This window comes from Strix uralensis, chromosome 9 (genome assembly GCF_047716275.1).
Source record: "Strix uralensis isolate ZFMK-TIS-50842 chromosome 9, bStrUra1, whole genome shotgun sequence".
In the NCBI taxonomy this organism is placed as follows: domain Eukaryota; kingdom Metazoa; phylum Chordata; class Aves; order Strigiformes; family Strigidae; genus Strix; species Strix uralensis.
The window spans coordinates 25,912,377-25,924,920 of NC_133980.1; the positions used below are offsets into that span (position 1 = coordinate 25,912,377).

The 12,544-nt window shown below is 40.4% G+C and overlaps 1 protein-coding gene across 1 annotated transcript in view; it reads left to right on the plus strand.

Moving 5' to 3' along the window:
* ARHGEF4 (Rho guanine nucleotide exchange factor 4) overlaps positions 1-12,544 on the plus strand; it is a 222,502-nt gene that overhangs the window by 155,014 nt on the left and 54,944 nt on the right. The window contains exon 6 of the mRNA XM_074877800.1: positions 12,192-12,331. Coding sequence (XP_074733901.1) covers positions 12,192-12,331 — 140 coding nt within the window. The remainder of the gene's footprint in view (positions 1-12,191; positions 12,332-12,544) is intronic.

Here is a 12,544-nt window from a genome sequence, read left to right on the forward strand (position 1 = left end):
AACTGACAGATTTTGTGTTTACGCTTCATCCAGGCTATGTCATCAGCCAAATAAAAATATATAGATACTTACAAGTAGCCCTTTATTGCATAATTTTTTTAATATACCTCAATCCCATCCTGCTCTGTATAGTTTTCTCTTCGGGGAAAATAATCTCTTTGTAAATATGGGGGGATTGTTTTTGTTTTCCTTGGAACTACATTTGAAAATAGAATAAGGGTATTAAGACTACCAGCCCAAAGGATTTGAGCCTGGAGAATTTGCTTTGTTGAAAAGATCAAATGTTGATATATGAGAGTAAAACTCATAGGCAAAAACTGGGCTGCAAAGATGGAGAAATCATCTTGGTTAAACTGTCAGGGAAAGGAGAAACTGGACACTTAGATTTGTCATCCTAAGTGAACATGCATCAGGTATAAGACCTTTGGAAAATAAAGTTAATTTAAATTTCCCTTCTAAATTGACAAGCAGTTACTGGAAGAATTCCTTTAACATTTGCTTTAGTTTCGAGGAACAGTGACTGTTAGACACTGAAGGACCAAATCATTGTGTAACTAGTAAATCAAAGTACTTCCTTCAGTGTATTTGAGGATAAAGGTAATTTTACACATTGAGCACTTTTGAAAGCTAGGTGGCATGGGGTTTAGGTTCCTTTTCCCATGCCCCTCAGTGGGATACAGTGTAGCTGGAGAGATGTTTGGAAAACTAGAACATGCTTCTGGATTTGTGAGCCTGGAGTCTGGACCAGAGTCTGGAGCAAGTTATTTGTACTTTTTTTTTAGCTGCTTTGGAAAAGCTAAGGGCTGGGAAATAGTAAATGTACAGTTTCTGTTCAGAAACAAAGCATTTTCTTATTCTCATTGGTGGTATATGGCATCTAAGTAAGAATAAATTCATAAATAGAAACAGTAACACTGTGGAATTAAATGCTTTAAATTTTAGCTAATCACAGGAAAGGTCAAATTTGACATATCTGCCTTTAAGGGAAAGGATTATTGTGTTTGTTTTAAAAGTTCAAACAATTGATAAAGAATTGCAGGTTTGTTGACCAGTGCTGTGCCCTAGAACACACGAACAGAGTTGCTCTGGAAGTCACTTGTTTTAGCCTGTTTTGATTTTTTGCAAGTTATGCCACTAACGTCAAATTTGCAAAGATTATTTTGACTGCTTCAGCTATCTCTCTAGAAGAATGTCCCTTTTCTGACATGTGCCTTAGGTAGAGCTGCATTTGACTGTACACTGTATATAGTGGCCAAAAGAAGGATAGGCTTGGTTTAGGTAATGTGACTTCTGAAAAGCCTTCATCTTCTCTTACCTTTTTAAATGACCTTGTTCATTTTGGTCACTGGTAATCAGCAATGCTCATTTATTAGTACGTATTGAGATTATGTTGCTGCCTATGTTAATATACTTTTGCCACTTAATTTTACCATCTCCAGCTGGGTATGGGTTCAACTTTTAAATCAGTCTCCAAAGCTTCCAAAATATTCTGTGTTGCATCCGAAGATCTCTAAGTGGTAACGTGTCATTTTGAATTCATAGTTCAAAATGCACACTTAGCATCTCAGGCTCATGATTTGCTGAAACGCTGATCTTACCAATTCTGCTATTATTTCCTTGTTGAAGCCCGCAGTAAACATCCTAAGTAATTAATTTAACTATTAAAGGTACCCTGACAAATGTGACCTTGACAGAATGCTTTCTGCTTTTAAAGGGATGATTAATAATGTTTTTGAATTGAATACTTGATGTATTCCAAGAGGAATAATGTTTTCCTTGGAAGAGTTTTCTTGCTGTAGGGTGAGATTGCATCTGACATGTTCAGCTATAATTTGGACCTGGAGCTGAATGTTATGAAAATACTCTGAAATAAGGTACCTTCTCACACCAGTTTCCTAGTAAACTTAAAATTATTGGTTGTGTAGTCCTTTCTTTTCTTCCTATGATATTTGAAAATTTATTGAGATGCGTTAGTCAACAGGTTCAGTATCTCAAGCTTAATTCTTTACATTTGGTTTGCAATAGTATATCATATCTGCACCCTCAGATTCCCGGGAAACAAATACTTCACACTGGGCAGCTCTGTTCCTACTACAGGAGGAACAGTATCAAATGTATAAAGCTTAAGGCCTGTCCTTGAGTTCTTCAATGTAGTTCATGAGAATGTTGCTCTCCATGTAGATTTTGAAGTTATTTTGGTGCAGAGTCTCTCAGTTTCATATATGTCACTGGTGGGGAAGTCTGGAGGCCCTGGGGAGGAGAGGTAGTGAGGGCTGGTGGGTGTGTGGACTGTTTTTGGAGCTGATGTGAAGCACACTCCCAGCCATGCAGTGAGGGCAAGAGACTGCACCATCCTCTCATCTGGGTCACCTCTGTGCTCCAACCTTCTTCTTCCATCAGCTTGCAGAGCTGGTCTTCAACACAGGTGACACAGCAGTCCCGGATATTAAAACCGGTCAGTCCTCGACTCTGGCAGCAAAGTTTACGCTCACAGAACTGTAAATATGCGATGTTTGAGTTTGAAATTTCCACCTTGTCTCTGTCCAGGAGGTCCCTCTAAACTGAGCTAACGTTACACCCTCCTATTCTGCACCCATCTTCCAGCGCAGATGCTCTTGTGTCTTTGTTTGCTTATAATATAAAGACTGGATTACAGTTGGCCATGTTCAGCATCTCTCCTGTAGCTTGCTCAGAGCTGATCTCCCAAATCTGTTGTGAATAACACCAAAGAAGAATCACCCTGACTATCTCAGAGCCTGAATTTGCCTCCTTTGTTTTTGTAGTGTTGTGTGATTCAAACAGTTATGCTGCAAAGAGCCTGATCCCTTAGCTATCACAGCAGTTGTAGTTAAATAATATTAATCCTTGATTTCCTGTTTTCCCTTCAGAAATATTTGATAGCTTGATCTCAGGGATTTTCTTAGAGCTCAGATTAAAATACAAATAGGGACAGAGGGATTTCCTAAAGGTAAAGCAGTTTTACCAGTACTTTTAATGAAAGACTGTAGCCCCAGTATTAAACCAGAAGATCTGTTGCATGTTACATGAAGACTGGTCATTCAAAATAATGTCAACAAAACAATCTTGCTGCCCCTTGAGACTTATACTTGATAATGCACAAGAGCAATTGAAAGTCTTCTCATGGCATTCATTTTTAATTACTTCTGTGGTTCAAGGTCATAGATATAAGCCACTTGTCAGCCTGGATAGCTTCACAAAGATAAAGACTAGATTTATAGCATTATGCAGAATTCTGGGAAAAAACAAAGGTCACATTTTTCAAATTTAAATGTTCAAAGTTAGCCTGTTAAATCCATCTTCAGACACTTATATAAACAGCCTGCTTTTCAGAAGTGCCAAGCAGTGGCTCTTTGTGCTGACTTTGCTGGAAACAGTAATGCACCCAGTGCATCTGTGTTGTTCATCGTATTGGGTGACTAGCTATAGGCTTGCAGGCCTCACTTCAGGTTCTGGTGCTAAATATCTTTGCCTTAACCAAAGCTGGTTGTATTGTCAAATGTTTTTAATTATTATTAAGGCAATTCATCATTTTTAATTGTTCAAGTTATAATACAGATTGCTCCATTATAAGAAAGACCCATGTCTTTTTTTTTTTTTTCCCTGCTTCAGGTTTGACTATCATGAAAATAGTGTAAGGAAGGTGATATTTCCATGCAAAGTTGGGACGACTGTGTGCAACATTTTAAAGACTTTTGTGATATAAATTGTTTTACTTCCTAGTGACAATTCTTCATAAAAATGACCTTAACCATTCTTTACAGCGTGGTCTTTTCCAGGCCAGTAGTGAAAGCTTAGTGTGTAGTGGAATTTCATGTTTCGAGACTGTGATTTAAGACTGAAGAAAACTGTATGCTTTTTGGCAACAAAATCTTTAGCAAAGACTTAGTTTCCAAGCTCCTGGTCTTCTGGGGGTATACTTGGATGTAAAGACATAATAAAAGCACAGAATCTTTGGAAATATAAATCAACCGGAATTTCCTACATCATGTTTACATTCTTTCCTTTGTTTAAAAAAGTAACAGGTACAAGAAAGGAGGCACTATGAGAGCCTATGATAGCTTGGGTTTCTAACACTCTCCTGTGAGTGCTCTTAAGAAGTTGTTTTAGAAGTGAAGCAAATATCACAGCTAAATCAATATAATTAAAACAGACAAGGGCAGGGTGAGATTTGGGAGATAACAAGCACTTGCATTGAGAAAACTCCAATTAAGTCCCTGGAAGGTAGCTGCAGAGGTAGGTGGAATAACAATTCCTGAGAGAATATGGGGGAACATTTTCTATTCAAGCTCTTCATTTGAGGACTGGTGATGACTAGAAGCATTGGTTATGTCCAAATTGTTTGAGGCTTTTTTGTTTGCTTTCTGGAGCAGGAAAAAAATTAAAACACAGAGTTTGTGTATATTTGAGTATGAACCAGGGATCTGGTTCAGATTAACTTAAATGGCAGAGCAGTAAGACTCAGTAGCAGTAAGATAGTGTGGCTCCTTTGTTTGCATGTTCCCGCAGCCAAGTTTCATGTAGTTGTGCAAGCAAAAGATGAGAGAAGCCCAAAGGTGACCTTTAGGAGTGATGCCACATGTAACCATGCACTGAAGTAGTGGCAGGTGTTGAGATCATACAGGGGAATCTGTGGGAATAATCTTTTAAGAAAATGGTTTGTCTTTTTGTGCCAGATTGCTGATCTTCCAACTTGTGGGATGTGCCTATGAGGTTTTGAAAATCTGGAGCAGATGCACTCCTAAAAATAAAAAAAAGCCTGAAATCTTATTGACAAAGCCCTTTCAAATTCATGTTTGTCAGGCTTGTCAGCTGCACTAACACTCTTTGATGTTACTTTTACCTCCTATGTTTGCTGAAGTAGGTGTTGCCTACTGTAAATAACTATTGTTCTGACTTCCCGGTGCATTTGCTTGAATTTCCTCAGTTGTTGTTACACTTTTGGGTAAGAATGGGTGGATGTGGAGACACGGACATGGTATTTTCATCTTTGCAGGTGAACTGAAAGCTCATCTGAGGTTACTGCTGATCTGAATTGTCTCTGATCATGCTCTAGACAGGGTCAGATATGTGGTTTCCCAACCATCAGCCCGTCAGCATTTTGGGAGGCAGTTGTCTGATGAAGAGGCAGCTTCACTGTCATTGTTTCTCACTTCAAGGGAGGGGCATTTGGTCTGGGTTTGATTTTTACTTCAAGGCATAGCAGCCACAGGGCTATGCAGCAGATTTAGACAGGTAAAAATCCAGCATGAGTTTGGAATGTCAGTGTTTGTTACTTGTTAGAAACAAGCGCAACCATTTTAGTCTTTCACAGAGGAAGCTTTCAAAAAATTATGATGGATGGTTTCATCTACCACCACCCCCTCCAACTCCTTTAAATAGCAGCTACATCAATGAATAAGACTTGTTGTTGGGGCAGTAAACGACATGCCAGATATTCCAACCAGCACATCCTACCGAGGGTACGGTAAAGCATGTGCCTGGATGCTAGAAGGGATTTGTCTGCTAGTTTTGATTGCTACAATTGATTTAATGTTTAGATTGTGATAGGGCTTAAAGGACTGAACTAGAATTGGCCCCATCACATTCAACGTTGTCCAGACATAAAGTAAATAGCATTTCCAAAGACATTCATCTGAAAAATGAGAGCAAACCGGTTGGTATGGATGAGTAATCAGACCTGAGCAAATAAACAACAAATACGTAGAGTTAGAAGGACATGCCTGCTTTTTTCCAAGTCAGTAGCTGTGACGGGAACATAGCCAGTGAATTAATAGTTTGTATGCAGTACGACAGAAGGGCTTTTCAACAGAGGATGGGGCTTTGGATCAAGAAAGTAAATCTATGTGATTTCCTATCTGTTTTTCCCACCGTTTCCACTCTTCTTCAAATCTAGTTAAACTGCTCCCTCTCTTCTACTTGTAACATCACTCAACAAACAAGGAAGGGACTGGGGGCAGCTCTCTGCTGCATGTCTGCCAAGGCAAAGCGGACCAAGCTGCAAGTGCATAGCAAGAGGTAACGTGGGAGTCGGAGCTGCAGAGCCATTCATAATCCTCATCTCCCTTCCCCATAATTATCTCCTCAGCTCTCTCGGGTAGCAAACTCCCTTAAGCCTCCCTGCAAGTCATTTAGATTCTAATTGGGATTTAAAAACTCTCGAAACCTGAGTGGGTGGCTCAGTGCATTATTGTTGATGAATGTTACCCTGGGTGATGTGCCCAGCAGACCCACAGAGGACCTGCGCTCAGCTTTCCATTCGAGAACTGTGTCCTTTTTGTTTTCAAGCACGGATTTGCTCTTTGCCTCAGCTAATTAGGAACTGGTTTCATTCACAACAGCAATTCCATTTGTGGCATTAGACCAAAATGTTAATTTAATTTTGTTATGTTCAATCCTTTTCTTACATAGTTTCTTTAAAATGGAGGCGATGAAGCTTGCTTTCTCCACTTAAATATTTTCTGCTTCTCCTCCCCATTCTGTGTTCTTTTTTTCCCCTCAAAGATTCACTGAACACAGTTTCATTACCTGCTCAGAAATGTCACCATGAGGACCCTAGTCCTCTAAGGCTTGGCATTGCAGGCCCATGTCCTTGGTTGTTTTTTGGGAGTTTTTTTGGTTTTGTTTTTTTTCCCTCTCATGAAGCTCATACTAACTGGTCATTGTTCCCTTGTTGCTAATTCCCTTCCAGGCTTCCCTCTTCCTGTTAAACTGGCCCACAACCATAAGCAGAATGATGTGAGAGGGTCCATCAGCACAGTAAAGAGCTGGAGAATTGCACTGCTGGGGCAGAAGTGGGATGACATCACTCTGATGGATTTTACTGTGGCAGCTGCATAGGGACCTCTGTATATCAGGCAGCTGATAAATGAAGCACATCATTCAGAACAGGACTGATGGAGGCTGCAGCACTACTGTGGCAGCTATTTCTAAGGGAGATGGGGGTTTAGCAGTTCAGGATGGGCGAAGAGGAGGGTGGAGGGGCTCTCTTCACCTGGGCAATGTCATCTGGGTTTGGTTTCCCCACCCCACACACCCCTTTTGTTTATCATCTTAAATCTCTTGAATTACTCCCTTCACCAGCTGCAATGCACTTTCCTGTGGGCACTGCACACAACCACAGCAATGTCTGCTCAGTGAGGCAGAGGGAATGATGTTGTTAGCTCTGAATTAATTTGCTCTGTGAGTGTAAATCAGGCTCTTACTGTTATTTCGGTGAATTATTTTAAATGTAAATGCTACAGAGACAAATTAAATGTGTGGATGTGGTACTGAAAAAGCACACTTGAAAGAGATACTCCAAATACACAAAAATGGTTCCCCTTGTCATTAATATAATGTGCTTTTAATAAACTATGGATGGTCTTGGCTTTCAAAGCTGTCTGTAATCATCATGAATTCCTGTCCCAGCCTTACCCCTAAAAGCCATAGGCTGTAAGTCAAGTGAAAACAGATAACCAACATTTTGGGGAAGCTGCCTCTAGCACATTTTCTTTCAGTCCTGGGTCATTGTTTAGGCTTCTGACCCAGGCACATGGCTGGAGCTCCTTGCCAGCGGGGAGCTACTGGGGTTCATTCCAGCTGAGACATTAACCTATGTGACTTTGAGAGATCTCTGTTAAGAGGCTGTGCTAGATTTGGGGCTGCAGTGCCCAGCTGCTCTGAGGAAACTATTCTAGAAATTTATTCTGTGTTTCTCCCATGAGAAGGTGGGATGTTTTTGGTAGTGGTGGTAATATATATATATTTTTTTTTTTTTTTTTTTTTTTGGCCAACAACAACTTCTGTTCATTAATTCCTGGCACTTGGAATGTATGAAGCAGGTCCATCCTTTGAGAGGAGAGGAGCTCAGACATGGCGAACAGCGTCACCTGTGCTAGGTGACACTAGTCCTAACTGAACTCTGGGCTATGGTTTTCAGTCTGTGACCTTCAGTAGATGGTCTAATTCCAACTTGTTTTGGTTTCCCACCAGTTAGATTAACAACACAAGGCTTCTCTCATTTTTCCCTCCCCACCATCTTCTGTTGGTTAGTAAGATTGAGGCTGTCCCAGTGTAGCCCAACTGTTTTGTTCTCCAGTGTCAGACAGGTTTGATTGTGGCTCCCAAGAGTAAACATCCTACCATATAGTCACTGTATGCATTTCAGATTATCCAAACTTACCTATAATCAGGCTGCAGCTGGAGGCCACTAGCTGGGGTGACTATGAGCCATACAGCTGTGGTTTATACTGCGGCCATTGCATGGCTTGTCTCTCACTGCGGGCACAGAGTGCTCTTCTGTGTGAAACCACAGAGCTGATAACAGCTCCAATGCCTTTCTGATGAGATGGAGAGCTCTCTAACTGTGTAGGGAGGTTCCTCTCAAGGCTGCTTAGTGTCAACCTTTCACATGCTTTCCTTCAGCAAGGTGGGGGCACAAGCAGAGCCCAGCCAGGACCCTTCCCAGTGCTGACTGCTTATGCCTGCATCCCACAGCCCTTAGGAAGGTCTAAGGGTGAACCCACGGACCTTCTTCCTCTGGACCATTTTGATCAAGCTTTATTTGATAGAATTATTTCCTTTTGTTTTTATGACTGTCTTTGAATGTAGCCTGTCTCAGTGCTGTCTGCCCAGGCACTTGAATGCAGACCACCTGGGCCAGTCACTGTTTTCAGTGCATTCTTTGTATGACTTTTGCTGCTTCATATCCTCAAGATTTTCTTCATGGAGTCAGGCTCTTGACATTGTATTCTCTGTGCAGATGCATAAAAAAGGGGTTGTGCAGCATTCTTTCATGAGGTACTATGGCTAGAATTATCCATCTGGTTTTGTACTTCAATGACATAAGTCCTGAGCTTGGGCTTGGACTAACAGTATAAAGCAGAGTTTAAATACTTACACAGAAGGTTGTAGTACTAAGTGTTGGTGAACCCCCCCCCTCTCTGTGTTCCTATGAATGGGATTTGTTGCCATATTTAGTGAAATTTATCAGGACAGCCATATAAAATATGAAGAAATCTGCTTGAGATGGCTGGATGCTTGGCGTTATTTTTTGACAGCACATTGTTCTTTGGTGTTGCCTGATTGCCAGGGATGGGTCAGATCCGTGGCTTCAGAGAGGCATGGAGAGGCCAGCTGACCATACCAGTGGATTTCAGTGTTAAATAGCAATGAGCATTTGGGGGGGGGACAGGAATGAGGCATCCAAGTCAGCTACTCTGCAGCTTAATAGTTGCCTGTCTGACTAGTACTGTGCTCTTGAGGAAGCTGATAGACTGTTTTAGCAATCTCTGCTAACTTGTCTTTAAAGATTTTTGCTTGCTTCTTTTCTACTTGACCTAGTTTATTCTGTGCATGTTGAGTCACCACCTACATGAAAAGCCTTCATTCTCCCACTTCCTTAATGGATTTCTAGTGCATTGGGTCACCGTTCCAGACCACTGTTTTATTTATTTACTTGTAATCATGTCTCCCATGTAAGCTGCTTCAGAGCAAGTTCTTATTTTTCATTACTTTTATTCTTCCCTGGAACATTAGTTTGGGCAAATGTATAATGGTTATCGTGGGCCATTCTTCCTCAAGGATTGAGAACTTTCATATGACTGTGAACTGTCGTTTTTTTGGTGAAATATGTCTGTGAGGACTTTTCTGCCAGGAAAACTAATCTAGAATGCAGTAGCAGGTTTTGAGACTGCAGAAAATTGATGAGCTTGGTAAGATCAGAGAAGAAAAACAGATCTCTAGTAAAAGCAAACACAGCTTTCAAGGCACTTAGCAGAGGTATAGAGCATTTTAAGTAATGCAGATAAATATCTCCCTGGAGCTTTTGCTTTTTCATCTAAGCACAGATCGGAGAACAAATAGGAAAATTGGTGGGAAAACAAAAGCTTTAAGGATGTCAATGAACATTTTTGAAGCTGAAAATTACTTTTAGCAGTGAAAATAGCAGAAAATGCATAAGGCAAAAACAATGAAGCCATGCATAAAACAGGGGAAAAGAATGAGATCAGAGGGTTGCAAAGAAAGTTTTGAATTAAGTGTCTGCTAACTCCCTTCTAAATGATTTATTTGTTCTTGACAAACATTTCTAATTTGTTTTTGTTGCTGTACTAATACACTGAAAGTTGTTCATTACTATCAGACAAATGTTTTTCAGTGTATGAGCAAAAAGTGATACATTAATGCTCTTTAAAAAAAAATAAATTTAGCGCAGACTGTGGTAATTCTGAATAAAACTGTAATATTGGTGGTATTCCAGCTGGTTTTGAGTTTATATTAATGACCTAGGTCTTAGCCCCAGAACTGCTTTATACTACTTTATACTATACTACTGGCAAGTATTCAGTAGAGAACTTCTGTATAGTGATACCATGTGTCACAGCAAAGCTATGAGAATGCTTGATTTTTTTTTTTTTTTTTGTGAAATGTCACTTACAGTTGAATGGTTGGGTAGTTACACACTTCCACAAAAAATTCTGCTATAATCGTAAGCTCATATGCACCTCCGTGTCCTGAACTGCCATCAATATTGAGTGGAGTTTCCAGATTTAGACAATGAATATATCTTTGCTAAGTTGTGTGTATTTATTGAATTCAGAGCATAAACGATCAAGTATTTAGTCCAAATTTAGCTCATTTTGATGTCAAGTTACTGCACTGAACTGATAGCTGCTACACTGAGTTTACACCTCACCATGTTATTAGAAGTAGTCAAGTGATGCAGCCTTAACAAAACATGGCACGTAATGAAAGCATTGACAAGGACGATCTTCGCAGGTCTTGCTGTAACCTCTGGCAGCATTTTTTTTTTTTTTTTTTTTTTTTTTTTGGTATTACTGGGGAGCTCTGCTTTCAGGTAAAAATAAGCTAATGAACCCTTAGGCACTCTTTCTTGGCCCATTGACACAATTAGGTTCATAAGATGCACTTGCATTACAGAGTGAAATGAGGGCTCAGGAACAGGCTTATGTGCCCCCAGACTCTGACTGGTGCTGTACAAGACCAAGCTCAAAGGTTTTTTCACCTGTTCTGCAAAAATTTTGAGTGTGACATCATATGTAACTTGGACAGCCAAGACTGTCACCAGGAGTGCTGATAGCAATATCTGTGCTTTCACTTCATTCGGTTCTACTACTGTATGCATGTCAAGTCTGTTAAACTAAAATTACTAGTTATATCAGCTGTTCTCTGCATTGTGTTTGTGTTAGCTACTTACTTCATGCGCAGAAATCTTTGTGAAGCCCACCTCTTTGTCATGGAAACTGTTGTCCTAGCAGTTGCTAATCCAGATGAATGTCCACAAGTGTTTTCTTTAATCATTGTCACTTTTCACAGATTTTGAGAACAGAAAGTTTATGCTCAATAGCCTAAACAGGTATGGGATGAATGATTGATTGGTCAACATGCCACTGAAGGGTATTTGCTAATACCTTGAGGAGAGCTTAGGAAAAGGTTCCTGCCTGTGAAACAGATGAAGTGTCATTTTCTTCTGTGCAAGAAGTATCAATGCCATATTTTTCTTTCTCTCAGGCTTATGCTTATATCTTGAGACTTCAATGCTTGTTCTAGCTACAGACTGCTAACCCTCCATTATCTGTAGCTTATTTGGGGCTGTGCTCAGCAGAATGGCCCTCCTGTGGTAATAATGGATACTTTTGTGGCAAACCACCCTTTAGGCAACAAAAAGGGTTCTCAAGTTAAATAACTGTGTGGACAAAGAGGAAGGTGAATGTTTTTCCCGAAGGCTGTTTCCTTGGTCTGATAGGATTTGGTAAACCATAATCATCAAGGTATATGAATTGGCAGACATGAGCTTGTTCCATAGTTTCCTGTCAACACGGCAATGCCATAGTGAAATCATGTTTGCATCATCTTTGCTCTGCACCTTTTTTCAGAGCCTGTCTTCTTATTCTCACTTGATCTCTTCTTTGCAACATGCAGCAGTTGTTGAAATTTTATAAATCATACTTTCCCATCTAGAAAAAGACACAATCATATACAGTAACAAAACACAAATGGAAAAAAATTCTCTGAAAAATGGGCATGCCCTGAAATTGCCTGTGTAGTTTCCCTGTCTTTTTTTCTTTCGTGCTGTGTTACAGTGTCCCTCACCCCAGCCAAACTCATATAATTGATGCAGTGCTGCTGAGGATCTTGTGGTCTATACCAATTTGTTTTTCTTGTTGTTGCAGTGATCGCTGATGGGTCACTGGATAAGACAGCTCTAACAGACGATGTGGGAAGTGAGGAGGACCTGTATGAGGACTTCAGGAGCTCCAGCCACCGCTACGGCCACCCTGGGGGAGGCGGAGAGCAGCTTGCCATCAATGAGGTATTGTGCTGATTGGTTTCTGACAGGCAGGATAAGGAAGGATGCTGGTTCTTCTTGTGAACCATAAGAGAGGTCAACAACCAAATTGATAATGGCAAAGTGCATGGGACCTCAAATGTCATTTACTGTGGGTACCACTTAGAACTGGGTAATGACAGGGTCTGTGCCTTCCATCAGGGTGCTGTCCCTAACAGTAGAGGACAATGATGTAAG